This window comes from Drosophila arizonae, chromosome 4 (assembly GCF_054131065.1).
Source record: "Drosophila arizonae isolate 15081-1271.41 chromosome 4, UAZ_ARI_1.0, whole genome shotgun sequence".
Taxonomy (NCBI): domain Eukaryota; kingdom Metazoa; phylum Arthropoda; class Insecta; order Diptera; family Drosophilidae; genus Drosophila; species Drosophila arizonae.
In genome coordinates this window covers 6828821-6842127 of record NC_142924.1, presented here as the reverse complement: position 1 = coordinate 6842127, position 13307 = coordinate 6828821, and the positions used below count along the sequence as shown (strand labels likewise).

Here is a 13307-nt window from a genome sequence, read left to right as displayed (position 1 = left end):
ACACATTTCGCGCATGCGCAAAACGAGTGGCAATGAAATATGCGCCAGTGTGTACACACTCGGCGTGGAAATTTGACGTAGTTCATTTTCTGCGGCAGCCTTAAAATATGCTACACATTTTTGTTATTCAATGAGAAATTCAAAGCGGAGCTATGAGAGCCAATGTAGAAAATATAAGATATCCAGTTGGAAAATTGGAAGAAAAAATGAATTTTAAAAAATTGAAAATAGCAGCAAAATTTTAGCTTAAATCTAAATCAAAAAGTATTTCAGGTGAAGAACTCTCCAATTTTTAAACAACTACAAAATCTAAATCAAGCCAAGTTCCAGTTTAAGGTAAAGGGACTCTCAATTAGTCCAGTTCATATAAGGAAATCGTAAAGTGAATGGATCTCTATGATTTTCCGTTTTCCCATAAGCAGATTTCCTTCTCTATCTCTCTCTCTCTTTCTCTCACTCTCTCTCTCTCTCTCTCGCAAAATCTATCCTGTTCAAAAAGCAACTCTCGTTTTGATATAAACACTAAAAATATTTAATGTATTTATTATATGCATATTGTTATATAGATAAGTCCTACAACTAGAACGATTTAGAGCGCATCATCCACCTGGAACTGTATCAGATCCTCAACGGGAAAGCGAAAGAGCGAAGCTGTTTGTGCCTCGGCAGCCAGTTGATCGGGATTCTTGTGATAGCGAATATGTTCGCCTTGAACGCTGTAACGTCCTCCATAATTGGAGGACAGAGCTGGGTGGCCGGTGAATGCAGCAGGTTGCGGTAATTGGGGCGGCTGCGGCACCTCGGCTGCGACAATGGGATGCTCAAAGTCAATGAGCGAGAGATTGTCGCTGCGTGAAATCGGTTGATTTACAGGTTGTTGTTGCTGTTGTTGTTGAGTGTGGTTCTGCTGCTGCTGCTGCTGTTGCTGCTGCTGTTGCTGCTGTTGCTGCCGCTGCTGTTGTTGCTGCTGCTGCTGCTGCTGCTGCTGCTGTTGTTGCTGCTGCTGCTGCTGCTGCTGCTGCTGTTGTTGCTGCTGCGGTTGCTGCTGCTGCTGCTGTGACTGTGTGGCAGACACCTGTCGCGGCTCGACGGGACTCGGTGGCTTGGGCAGTGGCTGCTCCCGGTCGCTGGCGCTGAAAGTATTGCGCTGCAAGCCCGAAAAGTTGTGATTGTAAAAGGGATTGGTGGAGGCGCGCACCACTGGCGAAGGCTTCTGCTTGGGAAAGACATTCAGATGCAGCATTATCTGATTGCTGCTGCTCTCCACGGCTCCACTATTGGCATTGCCGCTGCTGCTGCTCACGGCTGGGCCATAGACGCAGTCATCGTTCTGCTGGGACTGCGGCGCATACTTGCCGGACTGGTAGACTGCCTGCTGCTGGCTGTAGCGGATGGACTGATCGGGAAAGATCATGGGCAGGTGGCTGGGCGGCTGCGTGGGGAACTTGAAGGACGTCTGGTACAGACTCTGCTGCAGCTGCGGCTGCGCATAGATGGAGCCCGGCGAGGCAGCCAGCGCACCGGCTGTGGGCACTGCGTAGTCGCTCGGGTAGGGACTGCGCAGCACGGACGTGGGCCTAGAGGGTGGCAGCACCGGGTAGATGTCCAGGTTCACCTTGAAGGGAATGCGCTTGTGCTGCGGCTGGCGCGTCGCATTCAGCGCTATGATGGGCGGAAAGCTCTGCAGAAATGGGTCGACCAAGAAGTGTTGCTGGCTGCCGTGCTCCAGCAGCATGTTGTTGTAGTTGCTCTGCTCCTGCTGCTGCTGCTTCTGCTTCTTGTGCTTCTTCTTGGAGCTGGGCTTGCTAACGGGCGCCTGCTGCAGGGCCAGCAAATTGATGTCCTGTGGGGAGCGCGGCTTATATGGATACAGCTGCTCGATGGCTACGCGCTGATGTGGCGCACCTGGGTACAGGGGCATCGGCACGCCCATGGGAAACATGGGCAGCGGAATGCTGAACTGCATCTGCTTCTTGCTGCGCTTGCCCCGAAAGAAGTTGGCTATGCCACTGGACTTGAGGTTCTTGTAGCTGCCCGCAATGTGCAGCCCGGTGGGCATCATGACCAGGCCGGGCATCTTGCTGGGCAGCGGATTGTTGATGTGCATGTTGTGCAAGATGTCCTGGATGTTGTTCAGGCGCTCCGCCTCGCCCTTCTTGAACTGCTCCGGCAGCGGACCGTCGAAGGGAAAGTGAAACGGCTTCGGCTTGTAATCATCGCGCATAGCCAGCGTGCCTGGCGTCTCGGAGTATTGGCGCCGCAGCAACGCCGCCGCCGATGAGGGCGGCCGCTGCGTGGAGAGGCGCGGTGGGCGGGGCAGCTGATCGCGCAAAAGATCACGCAGCGGCGTCATGGTGACGGCTCGCTTAGGCAGCCGCTCATACAGATGATTATCGCCAGCGTCGCCATCATCAGGCGTTGCGTGCTGCAGCCCGTTGCCGTTGCCGTTGCTGTTGCCGTTGCTGCTGCTGCTGCCGACGCCTGGCGGCTGGGGTCGTCTCGCTTTCGTGCGCCATGTTCCGTAAATGGGCGCAACATCGTCGGCACGCTCCAATAAGTAGGCAGTTTCGCCAGCACCACCACCAACACCACTAGCACCACCTGTGCCACTCTCCACCTCCAGATCCTCCACATCGTTGGCGTGCAGGTGGAGCTGCTGTTGCATTTGCTGCAGATGCAGCTGCATCTGCTGCTGCTGCAGACGATATTGCTGCTGCTGCTCGTGCTGCAATTGCTGCAACTTGGCACGCATCTTCTCAATGTTTAAACGTTCCGCCTCTTGACTCGAGTTGTCGTCACTTTCAGTGCTGGGCGTTGTCTCCGACAGCGTCTGGCCCTCAATCTGGTTGAGTAACTGCTGCTGCTGCTGCTGCTGCTGCTGCTGTTGCTGCTGTTGATATAAGGCTGCTGTTGATGCGACCTTGACGACCATAAGAGACATCTGTAAAATGGAAAGTTTTATTCGCCCTGCACTGATCTAATAGCACTCGTCTCACAATTGTGTACACATAGAGCAGGCCCATAGTCCGTGGCCAGCGGCCGCTATTAGCCTTTTGCTTTGCGCCGCCTTTGGCAGGATGTGGATCCCGCAGCGATTTATCGTGTAAGTCGGGCTCCGGCTGCACTCTTGGCTTTATAAACATTTTTTCACAGTAAAAATTGTGGATATCGGTATCTGTTGGCGCACCGGACGCGACTTCCTCATCGCGAATCGCAAAGACGACTGCTTGCAGCTGCGGCCTAGCAGCCCCTAAAAAACTTGCGGCTGCACTTCAGCAGCTAATTAGAAAGTTTAACATACGAAAGCAAAATAATAGACAAATAAATTAATTGCCTAAATGATTTCGTGCGCCCGATCTCGGTGTGGAAAAGAAAATGAGATACTTCAAAGGCAGCCACCATGAACAGCACAAGATCGCGCCGAGCCATGCACGCGATAAAGAATCCGAAACGAGCAACAATTGCTTAGCCGAAGTGCCTAAAACTCTGCTCAATTGAGTGCAAAGTCAAGCTGAATAAAGTAATTATCGAATTTAAATAGTTTTAAGGCTAATTAAACAACATTTGACACTAGCCCAAAAGTTGATATTTCGACAGATGAACTGAAATTGTTGATGGACTAAATTTACTTGAATATTTATATAACATACATAAAAGAGATCAACTTCCATCTAAAACTCCTGAAATATTGTAAGACCTTATCATATCAGTGCTAACATCATTATGCTAATCATCATTATATACACCAGCATGCATATCTAAGTTCATATCATGCCAGTGCTAACATCCTTATACGACAATCATTATATGTATATTTGATCATGCATTCCTATATATGATCATCATAATCATCGTGCAATGCTCATCATGCATCTAAATTTCGAGTCACGTCTCATTCATCACATCTAATACAAACCTTTCGATAAAGTCATACGATCCACTTTTTTGAAGTTTCAACCTTACGCGACTTTTATCTGCTCTTAGCATAACTTTAGAAAACAACAACTTAATATTAATAATAATAATAGCAAGCGCTGAAAACACTTCCCGTTGTCCAATTGAATATGCATTGAAACCACATTTCATAAACCCAGTTTGGTTGAGTCTCTACAATTGATTATAAATGGTGTTTGTTTTCATTTTATTTGAACATAGAGCTAAATAGTCTTGAGACGGGAGACATAAAACATAGCAAGAGAGCGTATTATAGTACATATTTAAGAAGTTTACAAAAAGTTAGATACATATACAGTGATCCCTAATTGTATGAGTATGCGATTCATTAATTCATAAAAACAAACAAGTTGAATTCTTGCTGACGCTTCAGTGGTATCGCAATTTGGAGCACCCTCATGAAACGCTGTAAAAATCTTTTCGACTGCATTGACTAGATGTATCTAGCCCTATAGATATGGTTGGCATTTGCATTGCTAGATATATTTAGAGAGCATCAGTTATTGCATCCCCTCCCTCAGACAATAATATTTCAATTAAAATGAAATGAAATGTCACCCATCTGCCTTTCGAGCGTCGTTGAATTCATCGACGGCTATAACTGTGCTGCTGTACGGGTGCTTAAAAGTCAAAGGGAATGCTTGGTTTTGGATAATCGTAGCCCACGTGCTTGGTCGGCTTCGGTGTTGTCACAATAGTCCTGGTGGTCCTAGGGGTCGTTATCCTCTGGGTGGTAATTATGATTGGAGTCGTACGGGTTGGCGGAGGTGTTACTTTACGGGTGGTCGATGGAGGCAAGTACGTGGTTGGTGGACGGGTGATTGGTGGACGAGTGGTGCTCGCACGAGTTGGCGGAGGTGTTGGCTTACGGGTGGTAATAATTACTGGGGGCTGGGGTTTGTTTGTAGGAGGCAGATACGTTGGTCCTACAGTACTGGGTGTGGGCCTACGGGTAATCGGTGTGGTTATTATCCTACGGGTAGTCGTTGTTGGCCTACGGGTAGTCGTTGTTGGCCTAGGAGTAGTCGTTGTTGTCCTACGGGTAGTTGAGGGAGGCAAGTACGTGGTTGGTGGACGGGTGATTGGTGGACGAGTGGTAGTCGCACGGGTTGGCGGAGGTGTTGGCTTACGGGTGGTAATAATTACTGGGGGCTGGGGTTTGTTTGTAGGAGGCAAATAGGTTGGTCCTACAGTACTGGGTGGGGGTCTACGGGTAATCGGTGTGGTTATTACCCTACGGGTAGTCGTTGTTGGCCTACGGGTAGTCGTTGTTGGCCTAGGGGTAGTCGTTGTTGTCCTACGGGTAGTTGAGGGAGGCAAGTACGTGGTTGGTGGACGGGTGATTGGTGGACGAGTGGTGCTCGCACGAGTTGGCGGAGGTGTTGGCTTACGGGTGGTAATAATTACTGGGGGCTGGGGTTTGTTTGTAGGAGGCAGATAGGTTGGTCCTACAGTACTGGGTGGGGGACTACGGGTAACCGGTGTGGTTATTACCCTACGGGTAGTCGTTGTTGGCCTACGGGTAGTCGTTGTTGGCCTACGGGTAGTTGAGGGAGGCAAGTACGTAGTTGGTGGGCGGGTGACTGGTGGACGAGTGGTAGTAATCACTGGAGGCCTAGTCGCACGGGTTGTCGGAGGTGTTGGCCTACGGGTAGTTGAGGGAGGCAAGTACGTGGTTGGTGGACGGGTGATTGGTGGACGAGTGGTGCTCGCACGAGTTGGCGGAGGTGTTGGCTTACGGGTGGTAATAATTACTGGGGGCTGGGGTTTGTTTGTAGGAGGCAGATAGGTTGGTCCTACAGTACTGGGTGGGGGACTACGGGTAACCGGTGTGGTTATTACCCTACGGGTAGTCGTTGTTGGCCTACGGGTAGTCGTTGTTGGCCTACGGGTAGTTGAGGGAGGCAAGTACGTAGTTGGTGGGCGGGTGACTGGTGGGCGAGTGGTAGTGATCACTGGAGGCCTAGTCGCACGGGTTGTCGGAGGTGTTGGCCTGCGGGTGGTGATAACTACTGGGGGCCTCGTTGTCACAGGTGGCTGTGGCCTATTCGTAGGAGGTAAGTAGGTTGGTGCCGGAGTAGTGCGAATCGGAGGCCTTGTGGTTGGTGGTAGAGTTGGTCGGCGAGTAGTCACTGGAGGCTGAGGCCTGTTCGTGGGTGGCAAGTAGGTTGGAGGTGGAGGAGTACGAATGGGAGGCCTTGTGGTTGGTGGTAGAGTTGGTCGGCGAGTAGTCACTGGAGGCTGAGGCTTGTTCGTGGGTGGCAAGTAGGTTGGAGGTGGAGGAGTACGAATGGGAGGCCTGGTGGTTGGTGGTAGAGTTGGTCGAGGCGTAGTGGTCACTGGTGGCTGTGGCCTATATGTCACAGGTGGCAAAGTGGTGCGCGGCGGCAAAACAAATGGCACATCTGGTACAGGATAGGAGTATCCCTCTACAGCGCGAGCCTTACGCTGAAATTCATCAATTAATCTATGAATGATCTGTACTGTATTTTGGTTAGATTTCTCTGTACTTACCACATGCGTGTCAGCCGATGCGGTGGCAAAAGCCACAGCGCAAAGCGCCAAGACAAAAAGTGCACTTCTCTGTGGGAGAACGAAACAGAAATAAATCGAGTTAGTACGGATGGCTAACGAAGATGTTCAAATGAAGTTGCTTGGCTGTTAGCTTGCCACAATCGCTGACACCTGAGCTAAGTACCTTATCGAATTGTTGTCTAATACTTGGTGCTAAAGTGATTTGCTCTAGGTCTAAATGCAAGGCAACACTGTTAAAGCATAGACAGCAACGTTTAACGGCACAAAAGTCGTTTGTTAAAGTTCAGACGATGTCTGCCATTTACATATAACAACAACAGCAACAACAACAAATAACTGGCAATTACAATAAAGATGTTAGCGTGTAGAGTGTTGAGTCGAAGGCATTCAACTTTGACATCATCTCTAGGTCACGGTAGCGATCCGAAACCTAGCCAAACTCGATTGTGCTCTTAAATCTCTGATCCACAAACCAATTAAAACCACGAATATCACAATGAAAAGCAAAACGACAAAATACAGGTGAAATAATTAATTGACTTTGGAGACAAGATGTCTGACCACAAAACAAACAAAAATGAATAAATTAATAAAATAAAATCAGCATAGATTAAACCTTCTTCCGTGGCTGTCAACGAATCTAATGTCTTATAATTTGCATATTATGCGATCTGGGCAAGGTCGTCAACGGAGAACGTTAACGAAAGTGGTAAATGGCTATGACTGCAATTAATTTGCGGACATCTCAAAATCACTGACAATTTCTTGATAACTAATGTCCGTGCGGTTACCATCTACAGAAATAGCTAATTATGCTATAAACCAGCTACGGCAGTCAGCCAACAAAAATTCTGGCTGACTAGTTTTTTTTTTTTTTTTTTGTCAGAGACTACGCGATTATATAATAATAATCTGCGACCCGCCATTAATGTGAGAAAAGCTGAAGTCGTCGCTAAAACCAAATTAGCATACGCACTAATCATTGATCGACGCCATAAAACTGAGGCCATATGCCCAAATTCCTACAACAAAAGAATCTTTTCTATACATATATAATATAAATAGATATATGTAAATTCGTAGGTATTCTAGTCGAAAGTTTGAGTTATCGTCAGATCTTTAAAAAGACAGCAACCACACACAATTCATAGCATATTGAAATGTAAATGAATTTTAAAATTTGGTTGTTAATGAACTTGAAATTTAATCGAGATAGTCTAAACTCGTTTTATATTCAATTGCTTGAATCGTGTAGATGCTGAACATGGAGCTTAGTTAACACCTCGAAGCTGGAAAGTGAAACAATATCAAAGAAACATCCGCTTCCAGTTTTTGCTTTTTTTTTTTTTTTTTTTTTTTTTTTTGGATTACCTCATAAAAAGCCTAATGAAGTGATGTTATCTCTGATATTAAGAACATAAAGACCTATTAGTCTAGACGTACTGAGTCCTTATGTCATATTAGTTCTTCTTCATTTGGTTTTTCATTTGACTGTAATTTAGTATGCTAATTTATGGTTAATTAATTTGTTTTACAACCGATCTGACCTTGCGTTCATATCGGAAACGTCAATGACGACGCTCATTTAGGTCAAGCCATCAACGAAAGTGAGCGAATGCTACAAGTTTCCATTAATGAAGACTTTTCAGATGATTTATGTAAAGTGGATTAGGTGATTTTCAAATTGGAAAAACACGAACCACTTCTGATTGATTTGAAAATCAAATGAAAAGTTAAATAATAAATAATGTTAAGCCCAAAAAGAATAAATGTTATATTTCTCTAGATATAAATTGGATTTAAATATAAAATTCTTGAATATTCTTTTTGCTTTGATTTATTTTTTACTCCATGAGCACTAATTGCTCCTCAATATATCATCTTTATGGGTTTTAGGCCTCTTTAATCTGCCTTTGGCACTTCCAATCGCGTCTTTGATCTTTTGCCGTACAACTGAATGCTGCAATCGAAAGACTTAGGCAACGAACTTGATGCAGTTAATGAGCCGATCGACGTTGATCATCTCTCAATGGCACAGCCAAGAATTTTACATCGAGCTATAACTAAAGGCAACATTTAATGGTCATTTGCCTAAATATGCCAATTCAAATGTCAATCCATGAAATGTATGGATAATTTGCAAACGATGCAAACAAGTTTTCATCTCATTCGCTGCGTTGACATAGAAGCCCTGGCTAAAACGATGCCAGCCAGAGCTTCTGCTGCCAACTGAAAGTCATGTTAATGATTAAAGACGCAATTGCTGACAGCTGAGCTAGCCTGCCACAGAATGCCACACGGTGCAGACCACGTTCACGTTGCTCTATCCACGTGGGCACAATGGGCGTATGCGTAATGTGACTAAAGATATTGCCGTTCGCTCACTAGCACTGGCACAATGTGGCCCAACCGGACGTGTAATTACGATTAAATACATAAACTCTAAATGTCACTTGGATCGTAAGATAAACAGAGCTCTGCACCTGCTCTGCCTTGTTATACATACAAATTTATATAGAGTATATATACAGTATATAGCAAAGGCAAAGTACGAATAATTGATTTTTGTGGTTCGTTCGATTGTGTTTTCTTTCTTTTCGCTTTTAGCAACACTTCTTTTTAAACACTTTTTATCACGATTGTCTTTTATTTTCAATACACATTGGAGCTAGGTTTAGTTACCATATTGAGCACTTTTAACTGCAACGGACGGCAGCCAGAAAACGTTTATATATATTTTTTATACAGAGAATATATATCCCGACAGTTTATTGTGTTTCGTGTATAATCCTTGAGTTTGTCGATCGTATCAAAATTCAATGGTGAATTGAATTTTGGATCGATGCCGAGCAAAAAAATTGCCTCAACTTCTGGGTCGACTCTGGGCTAGCAACTAAAGCATCAAAACTTGTGGATTCTCTACTTATATATACTCGGGGCGTCAGATCCAACGCTGTCGCCGTTGCTGCTGCCGCTTCTGCTGCTGCTGCTGCTGCTGCTGCTGCGACGGCGACGACGACGACGACGACGACCTGGGCGACAGCTGTTAACACTCGCAACGAGTGAAGATGCTGCCAACAAAGACGCTGACGCCAACAACTGACCAACCCGTTGCCAGTTTTCGGCCAGGTATTCGAACGCGAGTCTCAGTCGCTCGGCAGCTGCGCAGCCGCTGTGGCGAGCGGTGCTCTTGATGCTATTGTTGTTGCCTTTCAACAGTCGCATAACATAACTGAACGCACTAAAACATAATAATCATAGTTTATTAAATTTTAAAATATGCAAATCAATAAAAATAGAAAAAATCACAGCAGCAACATCAGCATCGTCATCAGCACCTGAGACAATGCCTAAAAATTTTGTTGATTTTTATATTGACTTTTCTATTTAGCTACTTTTATTTGTGCAAATATATTAGAAGACTATTGACTGGGTCTAAGCCCAGACCAATTCCTCAGCTTGAACTCTTTTTTTTTCTTCTTCTTCTCTATTTTGATTTAAGTTTCTTTAGTTTTTTTTTTTTTTTTTTTCTGGCTGTTGTTGTTGGTGCTCGCTTTGAGTAATTTGAACGCCCCTGGATAATGTGGTCGCCGTGTGTTAAACATATTGTCATGCCAAGTCTAATTTGTAAACGAGATTAACATTCGAAGACGAAGATGTTGTAATTTTGGCAATCGCTTTCAAGGCTTGAATCGATGCGAAGCAATGGGCAAATAGCTATTTAGTTGAGTTGCAAATGAAATTAGCTGCCGCTGCCACTGCTGCTGCTGCTGCTGCATTCCATGCAGGCGTTGTCTAAGTGCAAACATGGCCAGGCATGGCTCACAGAGATTACAGCTGTTTGTGGCTGAGATTAGGCCTAAAGCAACAGAGATGAAGATGAACCGGTTGCTGATGCTGGCGATGATGCTGATGCTGGTGCTGCTGGTGCGTATGGCGGGTCAGTCGTGTCGTCCAACTTTGGAATTGAGCTCTGAATGTTAAGGTAGGCGCACACACAGACGCTGCAGCCCCAATAACCAAATGACCTTTAAACGCAAAATGAAAAAAAACATAAAAAACAACAACAACATGAGCAAACACACACGCTCGACTATCGCCCGTACACATTTAGTTTTTCAATAAAAACAAAAAAGATGCAGCCAGATGGAGATGGAGATGCAGAGATGCGAATGCGAGATATGCGAGTGCCAGAGCCAGTGCAACTGAAGCCATTGGCGCATCATTTTTGCGCGTCCGAGCGGCTGACAGCAGCAGTCGAAGCAGCAGCAGCAGCAACAGCAGCAGCCAAACGGGTTTCCAATTCTCTTCTTTTTTTTTTTGTTCATTATTATTTTAAGCTGCATTTATTAATTTGTGATGCCCAAAACATGCTCAAGCGGCAGTCACGCCAAAGTGTCGTTAAAACGGCTCCGAGCTGAACCATTTTGGCTGCTGCCCACGCGACAACAGCAACAAAAAGACACTCGAGGCCCATCAAAATCTGAAACTGATGCTCATCGAGCTGACGACGGCTTTGCATATTTCAAATATTTGTCGCTTGTCGCGTATCTAGATCACTTTTTCATGAATGAAGTGCTAAACGGGACAACAATTGGCGTTTGATCTGTGTGTGGACAAGTGAATAAATACACTTGTCGACAGCCAGTGAAAGCAGATATAGATTTAAGCAAAAATCAATTATAGAGAGCGACTGCAATTTGTTAATACACAAAATATTCTTCAGATCTGGTTCTGTGTCACACTGAACAAAAATTGATTGAGTTAAGGAAGATTGATGGATGCTGACATGAGGAAGAACTAAAGAAAATCTGAAGAATTGCGAAAAAGCGAAAAGTTAAAACAGAAAGGGTTAAAAGAAAAGGGTAGGATCAGAGAAAACAGTCTAGAATGATCCCAAGTGGGAAGAGGGAAAATGGGGAGATATAAGAGACAGAAAACAAAAGTATACACTCAGAAAAAAGAGTGTGAAAGTAGAGGGGAGAAAGCCCAGCAGGAAGAGTCAGGTGGGCAGACACAAGGGGACGTGAGAAGAAGGAAGAAGGAAGTGGGATGAGAGAAGAGGGAAGGCAAAAAAAAAGTAAACGGGAAGAGAGTTGAGAGAAGAGAGAACGGAGAAGAGCGGAGGCAAGAAAATATTAATACGTAGAAAAAATAGGGAACAGAAAAGAGAAGAGGAAAATATTCTGACGGAGAGATAAAAGAAAACGGGAAAAAGGGAAAGAGAGAAGGGAAAAGGGAGAAGAGAAGAGAAAAACGCAGATTGAAGAGAAAAGAAAACTAAAGAATGAGGCAAATGCTGAGTAAGAAGTGATGAGGGAAGAGGGAGGTATGCAGCAGAAAAACAGAAGAGGTAGGTCGGAAAGCCAAAATGAGAAGGGAGTAAAAAGAACCAAGAAAAGCGTTCTTCCGTCTGCAAATTGATTTGCAAATAGCCATGCTATGCAGCTATTTAGCTATTTGTCAATAGTTTCGTCGCCAGAAATTCTCTCAGTGTACACGCTTCTAGTTCGAATGACATTATTAAAAGCTGTTTATATCTATCTGCTAAAGTGGCTATCAGCGATGTGTGTTAGCAGTCATAATTGCGTGCTGCACAGTGAGTGCTATGCAATGGCAGGGGCCATCAAATGCTCCTAAATGAGGCAGACTCGTAAACAGTTTGGCTTTAGGAAGTCACCCCAAGAAGCTAATTGCTTGGATGACCGTCACAAGCACACACTTATGCATCCGCCTATTAGATATTCTTTTTTATGGGGAAACCTCCACCTAGACGGAGATCAGATGACCAGATGAACGATGCTCGGCGCTGTGCACTGTGATGCTGACCATTCGGGTCGCAACTTGCTTTGCACAGAGGCAATGACATCGGCTGACATTTTCGAGAAGTCATTGTGACAAGAAAATAATAATAATAAAAAAACTGAATTGTAATTCAGAAAAATCATGCCAAAAACTTGATAGAGGAAAGAAAACTAAATAGTTTTCGGCGGCATCATGGCTGCTTGCAACATGTGTCTGTTGCTATGATGAAACGAAATTAAAGCTTGAGTGTTATCCAACTGCGATGTAAAGATGCAAATGAGCGAAGAACGTGCCAATACTCAGCTTTTTCTCTATTTGATTGATCAAACAGAGAGTGTCTGTGTATGTGCGTGTGTGCGCATAAAATTGATTAAAATTAATTACAAAACTGGCTTGTCAAATTAACGCACCCGATGTCCATGACATGGGCCAAAGCCAGATGTATTGACAGCGATGTCTAACCAGATTCTAGACAATGTTGTATATAGTATAAAATAATATAATATATATGCATGTATAGCTATGGTATTTATGTATGTGTATAAATTAGCAACATTTTAGAGAAGATAACCCTTTGTTTTTGTTTTTGTTTTTTTTTTTTTTTTTATATTACGGAAATAACATGTAACTTTTTATTATAGCTAAAATATCTGGTTTAATTAAAAGCAAGTTTATTAATTTAAATTCATGCGTCAATATTTCCATTTTAGGTGTTAAATGACAGCAAGGAAGAAATGTATCAATAACTGTCTATGCGTAATTAAAGAGCCTCACGCACAGCTCTTTAAAATTATAATCAAAGCCATCTATTATATGGCCTATAGACTAAATATTATGGCATAGGCTTTGCGATTTCTCATATTACTCTTTCACATGATTCGCCAGCTTTGTATATATTATAAATTGGCGGATCTAAAAGTAAAACATCATAAAAAGAACAAAGAACAGACATGTATTATATACATATGCATATACATATACATACACATACACTTACATATACCTATACTAGC

General features: G+C 44.3%; 2 protein-coding genes across 2 annotated transcripts; both read right to left on the bottom strand.

The window, feature by feature from the left end:
* Nucleotides 1–555: 555 nt before the first annotated feature.
* On the bottom strand, nt 556–3985 carry LOC108614666 (uncharacterized). The gene is made up of 2 exons (XM_089466625.1): nt 2997–3985; nt 556–2941 (listed from the first exon to the last, which is right to left on the bottom strand). The coding sequence occupies exons 1-2, from the start codon at nt 3141–3143 to the stop codon at nt 590–592; spliced, it is 2499 nt and encodes an 832-aa protein (XP_089322751.1). The 5' UTR covers nt 3144–3985; the 3' UTR covers nt 556–589.
* Nucleotides 3986–4124: 139 nt separating this feature from the next.
* On the bottom strand, nt 4125–9404 carry LOC108612249 (uncharacterized). The gene is made up of 3 exons (XM_089466626.1): nt 9172–9404; nt 6469–6537; nt 4125–6402 (listed from the first exon to the last, which is right to left on the bottom strand). Exons 1-3 carry the CDS (start codon nt 9172–9174, stop codon nt 4576–4578), a joined length of 1899 nt encoding a protein of 632 aa, XP_089322752.1. The 5' UTR covers nt 9175–9404; the 3' UTR covers nt 4125–4575.
* Between the last annotated feature and the right edge of the window lie 3903 nt (nt 9405–13307).